Consider the following 23,063-nt stretch of genomic DNA (forward strand, 5'->3'; position numbering starts at 1 on the left):
CTCAAAAATGACTTAAGCTGTCAAAATAAATAAAAGTTTAAACTTCAAAGCAGATTCCTCAAAGCCTAAAGTGGAAAAGAACAGGGTTTGTCACTCAAGATCAAATAAACTCTTCTTCTTGAGGAATTTACAATAGACAGCAGCTGTAGATCTGTCCATTGAGATTTTTGCATTGTACAGTAAAGGAAGGAAAGACAAACGTGAGTGAAAAGCCGAAACAAACAGTTACATTTTCAGTAGTTTTATTGAAAAATGCCTCTTCTGTTTCAGAAATAAATAAGAAAATAAGGCTGTGTGGAATTCACAAAAATGTGCAGTGAAAACATTAGAAATGCAATCCTATAGTCAATAGTCTTGCAACCAAATCCATACTGCATTGATAGAAAACAACAACTATATTCTGACTTAGAAATCCTCAGTAAATATACAACACAATCATGCAATTCCACCTTTGGTAACAAAACAGAGTTTAAAAAAAGAAAGAATTTGGTTTGTTACAATAAATCAGATTATCATTGGGTTTACATTGTTTGTTTTTAGAGTATCTGAAACAGCTTTACATTTACTGACATTTAACAACATGGGTCGTCTGAATGTATTGGGAAAACATACATACTATAGTTCTTTGGACGTACTTTCTGTTGGCTTTCACATGATTAGTGCATTACACATTGGAGTCTGATAAACACTTGCAGTTATATTACACGCAGACACTTAAGGGAGACACTTAGCAAGCACACAGGTTTGTAACATGTAAGTTTGTATTCATCTTGCTAAACTTTTTCATGTCAAAAAACAATAATAATAATATATGTTCAATATAGCCAGGGGTATCAAACCCATCTAAGTACTAGTTTTGCTCTGAGTATCACTTCATGCTCACCTTAAGTGATCATGGAGGTTTTTTATTATTAATAGTACACTTTTCTCTCCTTATAGTTGCTTTGATGCTAGTCTCTCTGTATTGTCTTGTGGTAGTGATCTCTTTCCTCGTTGGTTTCGTGTGTAACCGGGTGACTGTATACTCTCAAACTCTTCAGGTGGCTCCTCAGGTATAGACACTACCTCAGGTTCAGGCGGGTAGTGGTTAGCTAGAAAAATATTTGGGACGGCCAATCAAAAAATAAAAACTACAGAACCTTCGAAACATGCACAATTTAAATTATATTGCACTGTGGACTAAGGAAAAAAATGCCCTGTGTCAAGTTATTGCTTCCTGAAGTACCAGAAGAAAAGCTACATATAAAAAAAAAAAAGGTTCAAAAGGCTGTGCTGACATTTACAATAAAACCCATCAGGATATTGGATAATAGTAAAATAATCACAAAAGACACAATGACAGGAATGCAACATTTAGCACTGATTTGGCCAAAGTACACAAAGAACATGATGATTAAAAATGAAACATGCTTCAGTCTGGACCAGAGCTGTTTTAAGTCACTAAGGCATCGTAAACAGAGGTTATGCTGGAGGTAAGTAAGCAGAGGGTTATGAGGGCACAAGCTCAATACAGATGTTAACTTGATTTTTAGTGAAATGACCTGGTTCATACAATCATTTACAAGGCAAAAAAAAATTAGTTTTATTTACACATATCACCTCTACATCAACACTGCTTTCAGTTATGAAATCCCCCTTTTGTTAGTAGTTGTTTTGGGTGGTATTTGTACATGCTCCTTCCTTTTTGTAGAAATGCTCAGTCTCTGTTTTTTTTGTTTATTTCCCAACGGTCTGTGGTTCAAGATGCAAACAGGCCAGCAGGTTGCCATCACTTGTAGCTGTGAGATGATGTTAGTGCCAGTCCACTCCGTTCAGTTTTTTTTCTATTGTTTTATTTTTTGGCTTTTGTAACGATTGTTTGTTTTAATGTTCAATATTTATGTCCATGGTGATTATCCTTACATGCCCCAAAGCAAATGGGCAGACATCTCAGAAACAGGACTTCAAAGTGTAAGTGGCACAGGTGACTTAGAAAGTTTACTATGCCAAACCTGAAAATAGTTCAAAGAGGGAGTGTGAGTATTTTTTTTTTTTTTATGTGGAATAAAAGTGATTAGCATTGTATTTGATGAAACGTAAAGCAACATACACTACTAGATAGAATGCTTAACATGCCAGTTTTAAAAATTGGACATCAAATGTATGGAGGTATTGAAATATATAGTAGATCCAAATGGTCAAACACCAATCTCTAGATAGCATCTGTACAATTGTAGCCGAGCAATCCTGTCAAGCTTTGGATCTAAGTAGTAGTACATAATAAAGCCACTCTTAGACCCCGTTCACACTGGGGAAATCAATCCAGAGCGGGATTCGGGCCGTACCTGGATATATCTGAACAGTTTTTTTCTAAGTCTGAACAACGCAAATCCAGAGATATCCAGATAGATCTCGGAGATGGATCTAGCCGGATTGGCTGAAATGTGGCTCAGGTCTGAACGCAAATCTGGCTAGTGAATCTCACTAGCGAATCCCGCTAGCGACGTGATACGGTATGTAAACAACCGTCGAACTACGACAGCTTTGCCCCGAGTTTATTTTCGACAGGGCTGCAAAGGAATAAACTGCTTTTTGAACCAAAAAATAAACGCATGACACACACGCAGTCGTACCGCAACCTGAACAGACTCTGTATATAATGGCACCTAGCAGTTTGGAGGACAAACAAGCTGGATTAAGCCGGATTGAGCGTGGGTCTGAATGTATCCAGTTTAAAGGCTATCCGGATTCAATCCCACTCTAGCTGGATTGACTTTCTCCAGTGTGAACAGGGCCTTACTCTTAAAAGTCTCGCAAAAGTCTTGCACTGGAACTAAAAGGTTGACAGATCCAGCTACAGCATCCAAAAAGGGGGTGGGGTCTTTGCAGACAAACAGCTCGTGTTCACAAATCACTCCCTTGGAACACCTACATTCATACCTCCATACATTTTCAATGAAAAGTAGTGCGATGAGCTGCAAACGTAATTAGTCTGCATACACTCTACTGTAGTACCATGCAGGGCCTAGACAGTATTGAGCATACCTGTGTATCCTTGTCCATTGTAAGGAATGCCAACACACTGAGAGGAGTCGCAGTATCCAGGGGGTCCAGGAGGTCCTCTCACCCCGGGAGTACCCTGACGACCTGGAGGGCCACGAGGCCCAGCGGAGCCAGAAGCACCTGGGGCTCCTGTTCTTGACTCTCCTGGTGGCCCTGCAAAAAAAAGAAGATGAGTGAGGCCGGTTTGACGGGGGAGTCTCCAGAGTTCAGGGTTAAAAAAAACCCCACTGACATCATCCTTAAACTTCCTGTGGAAATGGTGGGGGTAACACGGGGCTGCCACTCTGTAATTTGAATTTTTCAACAGCTCAATTAAAAAGTTTGACCAAGAAAAAAAAAGAGAGAGAAATGTAGTCTGGGGCTGTGTGGAGTTACCCCCGGCCCCGTCTGTCTAGACGGCAAAAAACTCAGGATGGAATTTTCCCCCTTCTCTTTTTCTCTCCCTTAAGTGAGCCCATGTGTTATCATTGAAGCCACCAAAGAAAGCTCATTGTACAACAATCAAAATCTACCACACACAAATATAAACACACGCACACACCAAAGTGAGTCATCAGCGTAGACTTCCTCTGCCTGATCTTTACTTGTTTCTCACTTCATTCACAGAAACAGACTTATTAATGTTTCCTGTTGTGGGGTTGAGATCATAGGTTTTCATTCACTGCCCTTGGGAAAGGAAGTCTTCTGAAAGATGAATTTTCTCAGTCATCCAGGTCATTTTCATACTACTTCAGAAGACTTCCAAAGGGTTGGAGCGAGGCAACTGGGATTCAACCCTTTGGAAGTCTTCTGAAGTACTTTATAGCTGAAACATATCAACTTGTTCATACTGACAAGCGTGTATTTCTAGCAGTTGTTTTTAGCACTGCATGTTATTCCCTAAAAGCTGCTTAAACTCCCCAAATTCTCTTCTAATAATGGACATAAATACCTTCCATTTAGCGTATAATATTTCAAATGTGTTTGGAGAAGCTTAACATACACATGACATAAATCCTTACGAAAGGAAAGAATTGGGAATATTTTTGGTGTCTCTCCAAAAAATTTATGCGATGCAGCTGCCAGAACTATGGTGCCTGAGACACATACACTGTAGGTAAGTTTCAGGCTCTGGCTGGAATGTGTCGTTTTAATCAGACCGATGGGAGCACTATTGTGTCCTTGAAAAAAAAAGCCGAAAAGGGTGTCACAGTGAAACTTTCATTGTTTCAGCATTAGGATAAAGCTGTAAAATCAAACAGTGGGAAAACAATGTTCAATAGAAACTCCTGTGCTTTCTGCTGCATTGTGAGTGAGCTGTGGTACCTGGTGGCCCGGTTGCACCTCTTTGTCCTCTGATACCATTTCCTGGAGAGCCTCTCTCTCCCTTCTCTCCTGGCAAACCTGCAAAAACAACAGAGAAAACATCACTAAAGTGAACCTCCATGAAGGAACAACTAAAGGGCCATTACACAAAACAATAGAAGTAACTCTTAATGAAATTATATTTTGCTAAGGGCTAACTCGAAAACATGTGTAGACTACAAAATCTAATGCATTTATGTTGTTTTCACACAGCTGGATCAGCATGACAGGTCTACACAGTTGATTTAATTATTTCATTGCTCGCCCTTTTGCTAATTGTTTCCTTCCCCGCTGCTCCGTAACAACACCAAACATTTAGTAGATGAAGAGAAATAAAGTACCTCTTTCTCCTTGATTTCCAGGTAACCCTGGGTTTCCAGGGAAACCAGTTCGTCCAGGTTGTCCAGGCTCTCCACGGCCTCCAGAGTTGCCAGGGGGGCCGGGAGGGCCGGGTGGTCCTGGTGTGTTGCTACGATATCCTGAAGGAATCTGGTTGAGCAGCACGTCGATTCTGCTCATCTGGCCTGCAAACAACAATAAATAAATAAGACAGATTTGGATCAGAGGTATACATTAAGGGCAATAAAACTCACTGAGCGTTACGAAATGTTTTACTCACTGTTCACAAGCTGCTCACACACTTGTCTGGCAATGGAGCGCATCATGTTCTGGGATGCAAAGTCTCCCTGGAAAGGAAAGGCATTTTCATGAAGAGCAGGCCTCTATAGATTACTATAAAATAGCATACAGTACATACCCTTTCTCCTTTCTCTCCTTTAAGACCAACGGGTCCCTGTTGACAAAAAGAACAATGTCAGAACAATAACCATATCCTTGAACCTTTGGACCACCTATTTGTGCTTATTATTCATATACATACTGGGTTTCCTGGCTCTCCTGGTTTCCCTGGTTTTCCCGTAATTCCGGGTATACCTGGATTTCCAGGGCTTCCCTAAATAATGAAAAAAATAAAATCACAAAAAGCGGTGTTTATTTAAAACAACTGCTCAGTAAGGTTAATTGCAACGTTTAACTCCTGCTCCCTGTTAATGGTTGCATAACAAGCTTCAGGCTGGAATCTATACATTGACATCTGCAGTTAAGGGGTGTGGGGCACTAACACACAGCAGTGTGTATACAGATAGGATGCACACACACAGCAGCCACAAGGCACTGCTAATAGCTCTGGGAACACTCAGGATGGTATAGTGTATGTGAATTCTATACTGGCATGTTGCCTGTTGGCATGATGGATGGATTAAGTAGATTCAGACCTCCCTAAACCACAGAAAAAGAAAATGAGAATGCATGCACCATCCTCGTAACAGTAGGGGAGCCTCAAGACTACAGTCTGCTTTTTATGTGCAGTTCCAGCAGAGTGAAACTGTGGAGCCAGAAGAGTAATTGTTTAAGATATATCAGGAAATAAGGCACACGCTTAAAGGAATATTCTCTACACAACACAAACACATGCACACTCACCATGGGCCCTGGTGGGCCTCTGGGTCCAGATGGTCCCTCCTTTCCTGGTGGCCCCTAAGTAGAATCAACATACACAATCATACATGGGTTACAACACACCTGGGACCCTATATATGCAATACATCAGTGTCATGGTCCTTATTAGATCCAGCCTTGACTTTGTCTTTTTACATTACAAGTAGTGACTCAATTATTGTTGCAGACGCAAGTGAGAACATCGACACCAAAACAAGAGGGAGACCCTCATACAAAACATGTGCTTAAGTAAGTGTTGGTTCAAGTTATAGGCTTTGAACAGTGTTTGTGTGTGTGTGCTCTGTGCTGGCCTGGAGGTCTATCTTACCCGCGCTCCGCCTGGTCCAACGGGGCCCAGAGTACCGCGTGGCCCAGGAGGACCCTGGGAGAAAAAGCAGACACACTTAATCAACTGCTAATGATCAAGAACAGGACATTTATGTTGCTCCCTGATGCCTCCTTCGACATCAAGTTCACTGAAAAAAATCCTGCAGTTACTTTGCCAAAGATAATATATCATCATGCTTTTAAAACTTTAAAAATCTTTGTTGACATATTGATGTCTACTAAACAGTGCTCTGCTAATAAGCTGCGTTGAAGGTAACACTACACAATGAAGCCAGTAAGTACCACAGAATGAGACTTTTTCCAAAGCCTTATTTGCTTATTCAAATGTTAGAATAAGCAGTAGTGATGTTCTCTCCAGTTGAATGGTGGGAGTTGGCTGAATGACATCAGCTGGATGGAAGAACAGATGCTCGGCCAAGAGATGGCTCTGTAATCCCGGCGACATCAAAATTACCCTTCCACCAAAAGGGTTTCCATAAAATCTTAAATGGGTTAGATAACCCTCAGCTCTGCTTATGACTTGTGGTATGAATAATTTAAAGAACCTCAATGAACTTTGAACTCTGGAGGTTAGTGAGATCCTAAATGTGGTTTTGTTTGTCTTTCATTTGTATGCACCAGGTCCCCAGGATACTTCTACTGTACGTCAAAGACGCTTAAACTTGAGGCAAACTTTAAGCCTTTAGCACGTCAAAATCATCTTCAGTTACAAGGCTGGAGAAGAACATGTTCCATTCCCTGTTTCCCCTTTGGTAACATGAACCTTCACTTCATAATAATTTAACTGCATCACTGGCCTTCCACCGTTTGTCAATCAACAGGCTGATTTGAGAGCGTGGGGCTCCCTGAGGATGGCATGGTAAACCTCCCACTCTGAGTGTGGTTTCAATCTAGCCATGTGGACTGCATCCAGGCTCCAGTAGCAACACGCGGCTCTCTGTCTCCTGTTTCCTGCTCATAAACCACAAAATGAGGAGGAGTGCTTACTTGCAAGCCAGCTAGGCCTTGGTCTCCACGATCCCCCTTTGGTCCCGGGCGACCCTGAAGGTAAAAGGAGGAGGAAAAGAGAGGTTTGCAAGTCAGCTTTTGTTTTATCCTTTTAGTCTGTAATTGTGATTGATTACATGTTTTTTTACAAGAACATCTGTAGGTATGAAAATAATAAAGCACTCTGGCTGACTGGTTGCAAGTAGAGGAGAGTGTAATCTGGTCTGACATTAGTTATAAATCCCAGTTACAGAAGGATCTGCAACAAAGACTACACACTACTATGACAGAATACATATATGGGCACTGATCATCTATCATGTACATTAAAATGTTAGTTGTGTGTTTTGTAGTGTAGATGAACTTACAGGTTCTCCAGGTAGAGAGAGTCCGCTGGGACCTTGAGGACCTGGTGGTCCCATTGGGCCTGGGAGACCTGCCTCACCACGTGGACCCATTGAACCCTAACACATACAACAAGATGTTACATAACCATAATAGGACTCTTAACTACACCAGTAGAGACAATAGCACTTTTGGGAAATTAGTATTTAAAGTCGAAGTCAGATTATTTGTCTAATACTTGCTAGCAATTTATAGTAATACTTGTATTGATGTCAAGTTTAACTCACAGTGCTGCCGGTTTCACCTCTATCTCCTCGAGGTCCTTTAGTACCGGGGCCGCCCTGGAAAAGTGAGGCGCCAGAAACATAAGAGTGAGTGTAACAACAGGAGCAGATTCCAAAAGCCCTAAAACCCCAAGCCATTCGAAATCCTCACTGGGACTTAGTGAGGTTACCAAGCACACATATTCCAGACTTCTCCTCGAGACTTCTTTACTGTTGTTTTTCCGACAGGCATTTATCTTTTGACACTTCTTCCCCTTAAGCCCACATTTCTTTGCATGCCACCGGTCTCATCCTCAACTGCTCTTTCCATAAGAAAAAAAACAACACTGCTTAAGGAACATCCCTCCTGCCTGTATGGCAGGCCAATGTGAAGCTACACAGTCACTGTAACACTAGCAGAGAGGAGTATGGCTTTATCATCATCCATTTCAAGACATGTACAGTACGACTTCTGGGAAAATGATTTTCTCAGGTAAAGACACCCAGGGGGGAAAAAGTGAAGACAGAGAAGCATGGGACAAAAGTTAAAGTGTCCTTACAGGAGGGCCAGGAGGCCCCTCGGGGCCGATGCTGTCTTGTGTGCATGTGCACGAGTGGGGAAGGGATGGACACTTGGCCTCATCTCTCTGAAAAGGAAGAAAAAAAAGATGATACAGAGAAATAAGTCTACAGTGCTTCAGTGTATCATTATTAAAGTATGTAAAGTATGTCACACCCTCTTATTACTTAAACCATGTCTTGGCAATGCACTGCTGACAAGGGGTAGAACTGTTGATGTAATTTTATGACAGTACCCCAGGTGAACCACAGCCTTGACTCTGCAGGGAGTGTAAGGGGACGGGACAGAATAGAAACCAAACAAATGTCATGATGGAACAGTGGCTTGGCTGCAATGTGCCGTCCAATCAGAAAAGTCAGTTTGGGGGCTTTAAGTTCAAATGTTCAGTGACAGCTGCAGACCTTATCCAATGTTTTGGAAATAAGACCTTGACATAATGCGTTTAACTGTACAACACAGAAATCATTGATGTGATGTATTAATATCTGATGCAAATTAGAGATGAATTACCTATAATTGTGTAAATATGCATGCATCCGGTATTCTCCATGCTGTATAAAAAATAAATGTGATTTACTGTTGACTCTGTGATTTAAAGGAGCACTTGTTTTCATGTAACTGCTGGCAAAGGTCCGATTAGCACAATTACACAGGAAACAGGGTTCTGTTCAGTGCAGCTGGAGCACTTAGCGTTTAAACAGCAGTCATGTATTTCTCCCAGTCATGATATACATACACTCACGACTGTATAGTATATACAGTCACAGCAGACCTCTTACAGCTAAGTCCAAACAGCTAACACATAATAAGAGCAATGTTCCTGATTCATAGGGAAGAAACGTGGCAACAAACTGCAGCAGTGCATCTACCACAACTGTAAATGACCTTCAGATTTGTTTATGACATGATTCTACAGTGACACTTGTTCTTACTGTGGAGGGCAGGTCGCAGCATCTGTCCCGGCTGATCCAGCTCAAGCTGCAGACAATATCGAACATCTGGAGTTGGAACTACAAAAAAAAAAGAAAGAAAGGAAACTGGTGTTACAAATGGCTTCCATTCACAGATGAACAATAGGACCCTCTGAGATTTAGAAGGACACAGTCTTTCATCCTTCCAGCAGTCACTGGGACTAGTTAAAACTTAATTGCGCATCTACACACAAGAGGTTTTGGATATTCATTCTTTGGAAATTTGTGAGATACTCGTCCAAAAGAAGTTATTAGTTATTTTTTCGCTTACTGTAGCAGACTGCCTCTTTCCACCTCCAGACTTGACCATCTTGCCAAGCACTTCGGAGCCATCCAGAGAGATGTTGTTGGCCTCCTTGATGGGCTTCTCTGCCACCTCTTGGCAGTCCAGGTTGAGTTTGACTTTCTCTGGAGAAATGGTGATGTGGAGCTGGAGGAGGGAGAGGATGGAGAGAGGGCACCATTAACAAAGCATTCCTGGCTACACAGTTGATCTAATTTCAAATGCCACACTGTTACTTGGCACATAAAAAAGACTGTATGCTAGATTTGGCTTTCAGAAGGACCATAGCTGCCCTTTACAAAAATTATAAAATAAATAAAACTGATAGAATTGCAACCATAAGGTTAGGAACGAGCCCACAGAACCTTTTCAAACCCAGTCGGCTGTAGTTTATAAAGACGCTGATACCGTGTTCCATATAATCACTAGAGTTTTAAGTTGTTTAGTCTTTGCAGAGCCATGTTAATCACAGTTTCTGATATCACCCCAGAGTGGTTACTGATTTGGCAAAGGACTGCTGTTTGATGCCTCTACAGATGAACGGAGCATTAAAAAGGAAATATACAATGCTTGGCTTTTCCACACAGCATTAAAGTGGTAGTCTGTGATTGTATAACAACTACAGCATGACAAAGTGCCAGATTCTGAAGTTTCCTGTCCAGAGACCCCAGCTCCACATCTTGAAACAATATCATTTGCGGTGTGCCATCAAAAGTCCTACACTTTCCATACTTTTCCTTGGCAGTTGCAAATTTTCCTCTGCTTAACAGTCAGACAAGCTTTCTTTATGTCAGGAAAAGCAAGCTACCATTTCTTTCTACAACACTACACCAACCACAGGCTGGGCCATAGTTCTTGGCAACCAATCACAAAATTATAGTTGACTTCCTTGGCGACAGAACAAACTATCTGGTGGACCGCAAAGAGAGAGAGAGAGGGGTGTCGTTTATCCCAGGGCCTGGGCATGGATGTAATACACAAGGATGCTCTTAAGGGCTTACCAAAACAACTAATGGTATACTGGGATGGTAATAAGCATGTACACATTACCTCACTGACCAATAAGTAAACTCAATAAAAACACTGGAAAATAGGGTTTTAGCAGAATTTGCTGTCTATAGTGACCACTGCTGCCTCAGATGATGGCACTTCCTGTTAAGTGATCTGGTCTTACTGCAGCAAAGTGTTGACAGATGAACAGCTTTCATTCATCAATTGTTAGCACAGGTTTTCACCACGCTTCTCTGTGTCAACACTACAATCAGAGTGCATATGGTAAGATTTCAGGCTGACACCATCTCCGCTCCAATACAGTATTTCTGTGATTTCTATCAGATTGGGTGTTATTGTTCTTGGCTCTGACCTTACTGTTCATTCACTTCCTAAAACCTTGAATATCTCGCAGCTTAATTTCACAAATGCAGGTGTTAAACTCTCCAAAAAGAACGCAAGGAGGATTAAGAATGCTTTTGCAGAGAATAAAAGACTCAGTGTAGATCATCTATCACGTACAACTAGTGCATGACTGATCATGAAATCCCAGAGTGTGCTGATCCATTTTTATTTATCTTTCCAGGGGGGAAGCTCACATGTCAGACATGTTTTTTGTTTTAAGAAGAAGATAATACATAATTTCCTGCATTTGGTTTTAATGTTGGGTGCAGTCCGAACCCAGGCCAGAGAAAGACACAAATGAAGAGCACAAAGGAAGCAATCAGTGGACCATTTGGCTGAGTGTCCATTAAGACAAGAAAAACACAGAGCAAGCCCCATGTAATGATTTAGCAGACTTTTGCTGATCCTCACTTGCCTCCCCCATATTGTATTTTGCCACAAAACTCAAAAGGAAAGATTAAAAAGTTGGGTTCAATACTACTTAAGCTCCTACAATAAGCTGTATTTTTCAGCATGAAAGCAAAACTACAATGGACTTTTCAGTAGCCACAAGTAGCAAAGTACTTCTGAACACAAGATTAATCACTGTGACTTATGGAAAATGTCTTGATTTTGGTTAACACGAAGGTTTCATCTGCAAAATTCCCACCATTTACCATGTGGGTGGGTATTCCCCAGTAGGCTAGTGAGTAGCTACCATCTGCTGTAGTCATCTCTGAGAGCTTTCCCACATGCTTAACTAGCAGTGGACCACAACCTCTCCAGCCTCCAGTTACTCTTTATTCACTAAAAGTGAAGGGGGAAAAAAGGCAAATACACTATCTGGTACCAACACATAAAGTGAAACTGATGCTGCAGAGAAGATTATTTAGTGGTAAACTACAAAAAATTGGAATTCGCTGAATGAAATTACTGGTTTGATTCTCTCAAATCTGTAAAATATATATTTGTGTTTTGGGCTGGAGGTGTTTACAAAATATCCTTTGTTTGTCTTCACACAGGGCTCTCTCAACATTTGTGTCAAGCCTCATCATTGGTCTCTCTCTTTCACCCCCCCACACACACTGAGGTCACACTTTAATAGCCATGGACAAAGTGTTGGAGAACCACTGACAACATGTAAACATACACACACACCACCACAGCAGTTAGCAGGGGCACTTTACTCAGCAGACCAGCAAATAAGCAGCTAGGTAGACCGCTGCAGTCTCATGGAGCAGCAACTACTGTGCCACAAACTAGCCACTCAGTGCACAGTCAGTCTGCAGTCTCCACAATGTCCACAGATTAAAACACACACACACAAGATCCAGCAGCTGTCCAAGTGGACCAGCGGTGATGTAATTTACATTCATTTCTGACCCAACATTTTCCAGGGTTTCATTCACTCATGAAGTTACCCTCCAATTATGGTGTTGTGTAGATACTAAATGGTCAAACAAAAAAGCCATTTACAGTACACTCTGATGTCTGGGCCAATATATCACTCTGTTCTCTGGATGTGGGCGAACTTTGATGTTGGATAAGACCCTCGTACATTGAAAAGGGTCATTCATTTTGATTAGCTTTAGAAGTAGAGGAAAAAAGCAATTGGTGGATGCTGTCCTTGGGTTCAAACTTAAAAGCAATTGGATGTGACTTGGAGTACACTAGAACCAGCCATTTTTCCCCTGGTGATGAATTTAGTATCTTAAGCCATGAAAATATACTGTCTTCATTGTTCCACCATTCTGTGCTGAAACAGAGCAGTGCATGTTTTATATTTGCTGTTGCCTAGTGTTGGATGCAGAGACATTTGATGTCTCTTTCTACCTTTTTTATTATATACAGTGTAAATGCTGTTTATCACAGCTGTGAGCCTGGTACGTGGGTGAAACCAAAAAAGCGAAAGGGAGTTCAAAGCAATACTACTATGGAGAGTGGAATATTTAATGTTAAAAAGGGGGGTTTGACAGATTGTTTAAAGACTAGTTGATTTTCAGTAATTTTGTCATAGACACCCACTAAGGGTATTATTGCATGGTGTAGATGATGGCATGGATCTGAATACATTGTTCCATTAAGGCAAACATCTGGATCATCCTTTTAAAATAAATATTCCTTGTAATGCTTACACTGTCCAGCCAGTAATGTGAGTGTGTGCTGGTTCCACAACTACAAATTTGCAGTCCACTGGGACTCATGATGTTGTCTTGGACTGGACTTATGATTATGATTATCCTTTCACATGAAGTCTGAGAAACCAACTCAGTCTTCAGGTAGCTTCAGGTATCTTCGTTTCTCAATAAATGTTCGCCAGTTGTGCAATACCTACATGTCTATGGTTTTACTTTCATTTTGTGCTGCTAATTACAACAACAAGTCCACAAAGGTAACAAATCCTTCAAAATCGCCTGAAAAATAAACCAAGCCACTTTTTCTGAGCCTGAGTTGTGAAACATTTGGTTGTGTATATCAGTGTAGCCATTTTTATGTAGGACTGGACTGATAAAAAAATAATTACATAAAGGGTCTAAAGATATGGAGGAGATAAAGGTCAGAGAAGTCTCATAAAATATGCTTTTGAGTGACATTACTGGAAAACTGTATCCAGGAAACTGGCCTGTACTATGACAAAAAATACTTTCTGCTCTATTTTTATGTCTTCAATGTGTCTCCCAACTTTCTGTACCCTTATTGAATAATAATAGAGACCTTATAATCTTTTTCACAGCCTGATCCCCTTTTTAAAACCAACTCAAGCTGAACCCAAATAAAATCGATACAGTGAGAAGCAGACGAGTTTGGAATTCACTTAACGAATAGCAGGACAGCCTGCAGTCTTGATGTGGTTAGACCTCCACGATAACCACAAGAGTTTGTACATTACACCGAGGCATTCATTTCAACCTCTTTTTGAAATTATATTTATAGCCTCTACAACCCATTTATCAAATTAACTGCTCATGGACTAAATAAAGCAAAGTCTAATGTTAAAACATAAAATAGACCAAAGGACCTCTTTGACAGCAGACTGACACTCTTAAGATTGAAGTTTGGGACTTTTTGACATGTAACATAATACAGTTACACGGCACTGACTGTTTAAAAGAACTTCACGTTTAAGGGTAATTCAGCCAGATTAAATGAGGCATGAAATTTACTCTGAGACGTATGAAAGGATGTAAAAACAACCTATGTTAAAGAAAGCAAATAGAATGAAAACAAAAAAGATGACAGTCAGCCCATAACTAACCACAAATGATTCTCAGATTTTCATATTATAACAAAGCATCACAAATATCACTGTGTGTGCTCTTCTCTCAAAGAATCATGCAGTGTGTTTACCTTGTGGAAACTGCCATGGAAAAGCCGCTGCACTTGCGGCTCATTAAACGAAGCTTTCTGGATCTCTCCTCTGGTGTCCTTGTTGTAGAACGTGACTGTTTTGCTGGAAGCTGAAAAGAGAAGAGCGTCTGATGAGTCCCTGACAGCGTAACGAAGCAGTGGCACGCAATAACACTCAACAGACAGGACTATAGAGAACACATGCTTGTAGAGAAGAACAATGGGGATCATAAACGGGAACTATTACATTTCTCTAATTACTTGCATGCATTTGTAACATGTGCGGATGCACACGATGGGATGATGGGAGACTTACGGTTGAGAGTGAGTCCGACCTCGGGGTTGTTGTTTTTGTCAGCGATCTGCCAGATATCGAAAGGTTCGGACGGTGTATCAGGCAGGAGGCGGAAAAGCAGGATGATGGTGTAAGATGGGGGAAGACCCTCTGGATGGATCTCTCTGGTGGAGTTAACAAAATACATCAGAACTCTGCCACCAGTAAACAGAATAATATACAGTACATGTTAAAAATGAATACCAAGACAACCAAATTTTTCCACAATGGTACAGCATCCAGTGTGTCACACAGGCTGCACAACCTGTAAATAATTTCCCTCTGGCCTTGCCTAAATTGTTCACATATTGAAAGTATTTTCTGTCTTTTCCTCCTTAGTTCCAAGTGTTTCCATTTGTGTGCATTAGGTCAATAGCTGCACCCACGCACACTAAATTTGCATCATTATAAACATATTAACAAAATATCCTGAAGAGGTTTGGACACTCCAGGAGTTCTGAAACAATCCAACACCCAATAAAGAGACAAAGATCTTGACCCTGTGTTCTCAGAATGAAATAGATGGGTGGAGGGCCTGGTCAAGGGACCTTTTAATTCTGTGACCAATTTCTTTGTTTCTGCTATAACACCTCATATTCCACATGTTCTACAATAAATAGGGCTGCAGGCTTAGCACCAAAGGTCACTGAGGAAAACTCCTCTGTCTACAGAGGCTATTGAACATCATTATGATTATAATAATGACTGTGGGCTTGGAAGCATTTTGGTGCACAGGCGATAATGTCTGGGAATATGCACAAAGTTTGGCCTCAGCTCTTACTTGGTGGGTTGGGTCAGGAAGGCATCCTTGTGCAGCCTGTAGGCAATGTAGCTGTTGAAGGAGCCAGGCTCCATGGAAATGCCGTTCATGCCAGCGAACGTCCGGTCGGTGATGTTGAAAGCCTCCAGCATTCTAAAGCCTGAAGAAGGAGACACGTTATCACGTTATGTTGTTAGCACAGAAAAAGAAACAGAAAAGCCTCAGTATCGTTGAATAATAGTAAAGTCAACAAACTCTTCAGGGATTAGCTGTGGTGTATAGTAGATTGTGTATGCTTACCAGGTGTGGTGAATCCATTGATGTAGATCAGAGGGCAAGCTGAAACACAACAAGAAGTTGCAAGGAAAAACAGATCAGTGTTTAAAGAATGTGATTCATGTTTCTTTATGTTTCCTCTGGCAGCAGATCAGTACAAATGTATGTCAATGGGTGAGCTTCCTGTTAACTCTGCAGGTGCATTAATCAACCAATATAGGCATAACAAAAGTCAACAATATTGTTTTCCTCTCGGCATGCAGAGAAACTAGTTTATATCATAAGATCATCTCTGGCTTACTAGAAGTAGCTGTTTCACAGATGAATGTAATCAGGTTGTCCTGGATTTTGGCAAAGGCGTCAAAGTCGTCCACCAAAAACACATGTCTCTCACTAGGCTTGCTGGCGATTGTTCTCAGCTCTGTCATGTCCACATCGGCCACTCCAACCACAAACACACTGTAGCCTGCGGGGGTTCAAATACACACACACACGCAGCTTTTAACCACAGGCTGTTCAAATCAGCCACAAACTTTGGATCTGAAGACAAACTCTTCAAAAAGTGTGGGAGAATACAGTGTGTTAAAACAAACATGTCGGTGATTAAAAGTTCCACACATACCAGCATGCTGCAGTTTTTGTGCGCTCTTCTTGACATCATCCTGGGAACGTCCATCTGTGACAACTACCAGCACCTTCGGGACATTCTTCCTCATGCCATTGTCAGAGGTGAATACCTTCTCGTAGACGTGCTTCAGAGCAACACCTGGATGAAGGATGGATGACAGTGACAACAGCAAACATCAGATCAGGTCAGGTCAGATCAGATCAGATCAGATCAGAACTGGTTGGCAAAGATGATTTTGGTCAGCAGCGTACCTATCTTGGTGTTTCCTCCTCTGTAGCGGACAGTCTGCAAAGCTGATAGCACTATGCCTTTGTCGTGATAGGTGTTCAGTTTGAACTCAGTCTTAGCATCATCACTGTACTGCACAAATGAAACCTATTCAAAAGGAGCAAAACAGATTAGAGATTTTTGAAATGTGCAGGAGAAATAAACAGTAAAACCACCACTGAAAGCTGCGCTGACCTGCATGCCACTGGAGCTGATGACATCAAATGCAGCAGTCATGCTTGTGACAAACTGGATGACTTTGTTGAAGCTGTCATCTCCGATACTCCAAGAGCCATCAATGAGGAAGACCAGGTCTGCCTTAGCACCTTTGCACACTGTGGTGAAAAAGACACATTGTTAATGGCTGCAAAAATAAATATTATTTTAGCCGAAGTGGACATTTTAAAGCTCTCCTCACCATCTAGTGCAGGGGGGACGGTGGCTGGAGGAGGAGGGGTAGGAGGCTCAGTTGGCACCTCGGTAGGCTTCACCACTACAACAATAAAAGCATATATGTAACACAATTCAATGGTAGAAGATTTTACCAACAGCTTCAGTTGTAAAGGAGAAGGTTTTCCTACATGTTCTCTCCTTGACGCTGACTCCAGGTCCCTCTAGGTTGGGGGTTTGAGTGTACACAGTGGCATTGTAAAGAGTGTCCGGGGTCAATCCGTCAAAGCAGTAGCTGCTCTCTGAACCCCTGACTGTGATCTCCTGGGCTCCACTCTTAGAGGCTGTGGTTTGCAACAAAAGAAAAGAATCCAGATGTAATGGATTGATTGCGCCGCTCTGATGTGTGATAGAACAAAAGCACTTACGGTCAAAGGGATTGACTTTGAGTCTGTAGGAGGTAGCTGCTCTGTGAGGGGCCCATCGGATGCAGAAAGAGTCATAGCCAACATTGTAGGTGGTCAAGTCGGTCACATTCAGGTACACTAAAAGGAACCATACACCATTATCGAATTAAATCATATTAACAAGCTTCTACCTATCCACTGGATTCAGCTTCGACTTACATGTGGTGCCTTGTCCAATTAAAGGTTCACTGAAGCCTGTGTTGTACTGTGCCAACACCTTCAGGTCATAGGTGGTTCCAGGTTTCAGGTTATGCAATTGGTGAGAGGTCACGTCTCCAACAAACTGCTCCATGGACTCATCAGAGCCTGAAAGGAGACATTGAGTATCACATAACTGCCCGGAAGCAAGCCTACAAGTAGTGCTCTGTGCAGAAATAAGTCAGAGGGAATTAGAAACCATTATGTGAAAACAGATATGCTTTATCCATGTGCCTGTTCGTACCCTCAGGCTGGTAGATAAGCTTGTATCCGGTGACCCTAGAGGGGGCGGGGTCCCAGGACACCCTGAAGCGGGTGTACCACTCATCAGAAACGCGGAGGTTCCTAGGGCCAAGCATGCCCACTGCAGGAAACAAGGCAAGACAGCACAGTTAACACAGGCTAATGGAGGGGCAGTTAGTGTTGCGGTCTATCAACAGGGTGATTACTGTATTCTAGTTTATAATGATATCTGAATTATGAGGTTAATAGATCAACATATCAATAGGATTATAAATTCCACCACATCAAAAAAAATGCATGGAAATAATGAGCTGCCTTAAGGAGTGGAGTGGCATTACGGTATGCAATAATGTTTCTTTTGTTTGAGAAGCAAAATTAAGCAAGACACTGGCAGCACTGCAAGCATGAGAGCTCCCTCAGTGGAGAACAGTCTGTTCATAATTCTCTGGCAAATGTTCTTGATTCTTTTGGCTTTTCTGAAAAGTCAAGAACTGCACTTTTGCTACAACATGCAATGATTAAGAAACCTGATCAATGGATTTTCTGCCCTTTGCTGATTGCACGTGTGTCTACAGTCATATTCTAATACATGTCTGTCCATGCGCTTCCTTGCGTCAGTGAAACAGATATAAACACACACACCTGTGGCTGCATGACAAAAACAGATTGTACCTGTGCGTCCGTCTCCTTCCAGTTCTCCTCCCGGTCCATCAGCATAGATGGCAGTCACTCTGATGTTATAAGGCGTGTCCGGATCCAGGTTCTGCAGGACCACGTTGTTTCTGTTTCCTTGCACGGTAGTCTACAAGACATCAAAACCAGTTAGTGAGCAAGTTTATCACCCATGGCTAGACAGCTGTCACTCTAAAAGGAGTGAACATATAATATGTTGGACCGCTCACATATTCCTCGATAGGGTCTCCTGTTGTCGGGGCATAGGTGATGCGGTACTGCATGACGGGGCCTTCTGCATGTTCCCAGCTAACAGAGAGAGTGGTGGTAGTCGGGTCATATACGCGCATGTTCCTCGGGCCGCTACGGGGCACTGATGGACACATGAAAGAAAAAGTGTGAAGCAGAAATTACTGGAATATCTACAGATACAGATGCATGATAAACACTCCGTGCCTGGAACTTACATGTTTTTCCAGCGTCACTGATAGTAGGTCCTTCTCCATCGCTGTACAGGGCAACAACTCCTACATTGTATGGAGTGTCTGGAATCAGCTGCTGCAGCAGGGCAGTGGTGGTGGTCCCTGGTACCAAAACCTGTGCAAAGGCACCGAAAGACGTTGGGTTTAATAATCAGTTTAAGTGAGGAAACATAATGTATGAGGTACACAGGGTAAAATCAAGAATGTAAGCAACAGTGCGGTGTTGCCAACAATTGACACAGATCCCCCACTCAACACTTTCACAAACACCTTTACCCTCTTTCCTGACAGCTGCTTGTATTATACATTACTTCTAACACCTCCCCTTTTACTTAATAGCCCTTTACTGTCAGCAGTGAGTGAGAGGAAGAGAAATATCCCTTTGATGTCCAGAGGTGTGGTGGTGGTAGAAGTGAGGGCTGACAGCCGGCACTGCTGTTTAACCCTGTCTTCCTCTGTCTCTCTGTCTTTGGATTAGTTAGTAGGGCAAAGTAAGGTCAGAGCTCCTCCAGGGCTGGTGGCCTGGTGATAACCTCTTTAAGAGAGGGATGAAGGCAGAGGGATAAAACTGTGTGCAGAGGCTCTTGATGGACAAAGAGAACCACTGTTTTGGGTATCAAATAGAAGAAAAAAATGCACCATCTCTAGCAACACGCTCCATCAAAGACCAGTGAAGGGAATGTTCTTATAGTGCAATCTTTCTGGCAGATGCTGAAGACAGCTAATGGTGTGTAACGCCAGACGGTACATATCGTGCACAGAGCACTCGTTCTGCCTTAATGAACCTGTGTTTGTCTAAAACTTTAGTATCTAGTTACAGAATGAAAAGAAAAACAAATGTATGTATGCACGCCAGCACTCTCACACTACTCCATTTGGTGACCAGACTAATTGAACAGTATGACACATGGTGAGCAAATGTTGGTCAAAAATGGATAACTGCTGGGGTTTCATGTGCCACCAGGTGCACAGCAAAAGGAGGAGGTTAGTCTACCCTGGAAACTCACCGATTCAGAAGGCCTCGCACCAGTCAGAGGAGCATAGACCACCCTGTACTGCTGGACCGGACCTGTGGCAGCTTCCCAGCGAACGTTCAAAGTGTTGGTTGTGGGGTTGTAAACCTGGATGTTCCTGACAGGGCTCCGCTCCACTGTCGAGTCAGGAATGTTGCATAGTAGGAAGGTGATTGGAGGTGAGAGATGGTAGAGATAAAGAAATGTAAGGTCAGGGTGTGGGGATCAGGGTGAGGGAAGTGATGAAAGCAACGTTTAGCAGAAAGGACAGAGTGATGACAGAGTGGCATTAAAGGCCGGTTGTAGAGTCAGATAGAGAAAGAAAGGGTGAGATCAGAAAGAAGAAAAGAGACTGTTTAGGTCAGGAACTGAGCAGTAAATTATAGGCTATATAAACCATTAAACAGCCATAAAAATATACAACAAATGCACGTATTGTATTGTGCAACTACCTTCATTTTGTCTAAATGAGAGTTGTGAATCTCCTAACTGTCACCCTCTCTTTGTCTCAGCTCACAAAACCTGGTCTAGACTGGTTTAGTGAACATGAGAACATTTCAGTAAAAAAGAGAACAATACTCCCCAGCAACGAATGGAGACACATTGAAAACATTATTTAACAATAGTGCTATCAACAGGACACTTCCTGTCAGTGCCCTAAAGGTTAATGAAAAGGACATAGAAGGTGTATGTGCAACCCTGCGTGAGACTTGCCTTTAAAAACAAACAAAAAAAAAAGCAAAACGGATGCTGCTCCCTATTACAACCCCATAAATGCAAGGAAAAAAAACACTTCCGTACTTTAAAGGTTCGGCAGAACTAGAAAGCTGTTTTTAAGATACAATGGACGCTTACTAATTAGCAATGTAAAGTAAATTATAATAAATAAATAAGGCTAATAGTAAGCAGATTTGTAGATGTATGTTCTGTAAGTGTAAACGTTTGGTTAAAATCCTTCTAAGAAAAAGCCACTTAACATGATGAACGATTGATGCAGGAGGGAAAATAGGGGTAACAGTAGCAGGCTTGGAGCATGACCTTTTGCCAACTGAGTTGAGAGCCATAAAAACTATAATGCTCCCTATTCATTTCTACCCCCCTGTTTCTTTTTCCCAATGGGGTGCCAAATACTCAATATATCCCTTCCCCCATTCACCAGCCCCACCATTATCCTGACCACCAGACTCCATTCCAACCTATAAATGGACAGTATTACGGTAAAGAAAGAGGAGACTCCATTATAACGTTGCCAGCCCAGAGGAATTCCTTCCTGCGCAATCACCCCACAAAATGCTGACTAATTCCCAGAAGAGTGTGGTGAAGAAACTGGAAAATCCATGTTCTTTGATGGAGCTCAAACTGAGCTGATAGAGCTTAATTCTGTCTGTCTGTGTTTCTTCTACGTTACATTTGACATGTAAGGCGTGCCTTTAATGCGTGTCAATCACTTTTTTAACAGATTTTGATTGAGTTGGTTTTGGACAGCAGGTTATGAAAGGATTTGGATGATATGATGAAACACATCAGTCAGAACTGGCTGCCTTTTTGAAGCTTCCTCTCATACAGTAACAGCAAGCCAGCAACAAAGGCCAGTAAGTTCATCCTGGACAGACATGAATGGATTCCAGTCTCAGTGGGAAAACTCCCACCTCTTCTCTTCCCTCCAGTCTGTCTTCACAGGATGTCTTACAAATTTGAGTGTATTTGGGATTATGCGCATGCTTTGCTTACGTGTTTTGCCGTTCTCGGACATGCGCTGCCCCTCTCCAGCAGGATAAACAGGAACCACAGACACCGTGTAGACTGTGTCGGACTGCAGATTCTTCAGCACAGTGTTGTAGGTGCTGCCCGATACCTGCACCTGTACACAGGTATATGACACCACATACATCAGGTTGGGGAATAGGAGGTGGTGGTGACCTCAGTTCACATGTCAGCTGTTTTCCTGCTTACCATCTCTTCATCTCCTCCAGCAGCAGGGACGTAGAAGATCCTATACTGACGCACATTACCCTCAGCAGCCTCCCACTGGACGTTCAGGGTGCTGGTAGTGGGGTCAGTAACCCGCAGGTTCCTAACACCACCCAAAGGCTCTGGTGTAACATAGGAATACACTTAAAATTGCACACATAGGCAACCACTCACAAGGTTGTAACAGCATCTAATAATATTCCTTTTTGCTATGATCATCTTTGACAGACTCTAATATCTGACTTACTGGTCTTTCCAAGGCCATTCAGCTCCCTGCTAACCCCTCCTGCATAGAGCGCCACCACACTGATGGAGTATTCAGTGTCTGGTGTCAGCTTGGGCAGCAGGATTGTGGTCTTCTTCCCTCCAATCTGCGTCTGTAGTCGGAGAGGAATAAATGTCAGTTAAATCAACCCTCTGTGAAGTGTTTGTATTTGATCTGTCAACTAAATGTATCTTTTTTTTGTTGTAAAAACAACCAAAGGAAAAGATCTGTTTTGGATGGAGTAGAGAATCCTCTATGGGTTCCTTGAATTAATAACCTAGTGGAAAGAATTCTACCTGAAAACTATTAGGCTGTCAACATTTCGGAGGAGGAATGTTTTGTGTGTTGTTGGACATGGTAAGTACACAGCACACATGGCCAAGGTAAATCTCCACGCTGATGGCTGAAACAGTCGGATGTCTTGTCATGACGGATGATGAATTTACTACACTGCGTTTGGCTAAAAGCTGTAAGGAGTGGGGGACATGTACTCCTAAGAAGGTGCACCAGCTCTGTCAAAGCCTTCTCCGTATATAAATGGCTGAATCTTTTATCAGTAATAGAAAACAGAGGGGCAGATGTTTTATTGTTTGGCACTGCACTCCTGAACACAAGTGCAAAATGTGTGTCAGGCATTTATGAAAAACACACTTGTTGTCCCAGACGAAACAATTCAAAAATTTCTGGGCTAGCTGTTAAAAAACCTGACAGTAAA

General features: G+C 42.1%; 1 protein-coding gene across 4 annotated transcripts in view; it reads right to left on the minus strand.

Moving 5' to 3' along the window:
- Positions 1 to 225: 225 nt before the first annotated feature.
- col12a1a (collagen, type XII, alpha 1a) overlaps positions 226 to 23,063 on the minus strand; it is a 48,881-nt gene continuing 26,043 nt past the window's right edge. For 3 of the 4 annotated variants that reach the window (XM_028394769.1, XM_028394768.1, XM_028394771.1), the window contains 35 exons: positions 22,331 to 22,460; positions 22,066 to 22,205; positions 21,844 to 21,973; positions 20,107 to 20,249; positions 19,085 to 19,214; positions 18,848 to 18,990; positions 18,618 to 18,747; positions 17,947 to 18,066; positions 17,664 to 17,810; positions 17,466 to 17,582; positions 17,229 to 17,381; positions 17,066 to 17,140; positions 16,843 to 16,982; positions 16,632 to 16,755; positions 16,375 to 16,518; positions 16,054 to 16,218; positions 15,777 to 15,815; positions 15,498 to 15,636; positions 14,699 to 14,841; positions 14,383 to 14,492; positions 9,649 to 9,807; positions 9,339 to 9,416; positions 8,387 to 8,473; positions 7,851 to 7,904; positions 7,587 to 7,682; positions 7,219 to 7,272; positions 6,212 to 6,265; positions 5,869 to 5,922; positions 5,267 to 5,338; positions 5,144 to 5,179; positions 5,006 to 5,072; positions 4,728 to 4,910; positions 4,348 to 4,425; positions 3,025 to 3,195; positions 226 to 1,091 (listed from right to left, as the gene is read on the minus strand). In XM_028394769.1, the coding sequence (XP_028250570.1) occupies positions 934 to 1,091; positions 3,025 to 3,195; positions 4,348 to 4,425; positions 4,728 to 4,910; positions 5,006 to 5,072; positions 5,144 to 5,179; positions 5,267 to 5,338; positions 5,869 to 5,922; positions 6,212 to 6,265; positions 7,219 to 7,272; positions 7,587 to 7,682; positions 7,851 to 7,904; positions 8,387 to 8,473; positions 9,339 to 9,416; positions 9,649 to 9,807; positions 14,383 to 14,492; positions 14,699 to 14,841; positions 15,498 to 15,636; positions 15,777 to 15,815; positions 16,054 to 16,218; positions 16,375 to 16,518; positions 16,632 to 16,755; positions 16,843 to 16,982; positions 17,066 to 17,140; positions 17,229 to 17,381; positions 17,466 to 17,582; positions 17,664 to 17,810; positions 17,947 to 18,066; positions 18,618 to 18,747; positions 18,848 to 18,990; positions 19,085 to 19,214; positions 20,107 to 20,249; positions 21,844 to 21,973; positions 22,066 to 22,205; positions 22,331 to 22,460 (3,963 nt within the window). In that variant the 3' untranslated portion in view covers positions 226 to 933. Of the gene's footprint in view, positions 1,992 to 3,024; positions 3,196 to 4,347; positions 4,426 to 4,727; positions 4,911 to 5,005; positions 5,073 to 5,143; positions 5,180 to 5,266; positions 5,339 to 5,868; positions 5,923 to 6,211; positions 6,266 to 7,218; positions 7,273 to 7,586; positions 7,683 to 7,850; positions 7,905 to 8,386; positions 8,474 to 9,338; positions 9,417 to 9,648; positions 9,808 to 14,382; positions 14,493 to 14,698; positions 14,842 to 15,497; positions 15,637 to 15,776; positions 15,816 to 16,053; positions 16,219 to 16,374; positions 16,519 to 16,631; positions 16,756 to 16,842; positions 16,983 to 17,065; positions 17,141 to 17,228; positions 17,382 to 17,465; positions 17,583 to 17,663; positions 17,811 to 17,946; positions 18,067 to 18,617; positions 18,748 to 18,847; positions 18,991 to 19,084; positions 19,215 to 20,106; positions 20,250 to 21,843; positions 21,974 to 22,065; positions 22,206 to 22,330; positions 22,461 to 23,063 lie in introns of all 4 variants that reach the window. The other variant, XM_028394770.1, reaches the window with a different exon arrangement.

The sequence above is a fragment of the Parambassis ranga genome, chromosome 22 (genome assembly GCF_900634625.1).
Source record: "Parambassis ranga chromosome 22, fParRan2.1, whole genome shotgun sequence".
In the NCBI taxonomy this organism is placed as follows: domain Eukaryota; kingdom Metazoa; phylum Chordata; class Actinopteri; family Ambassidae; genus Parambassis; species Parambassis ranga.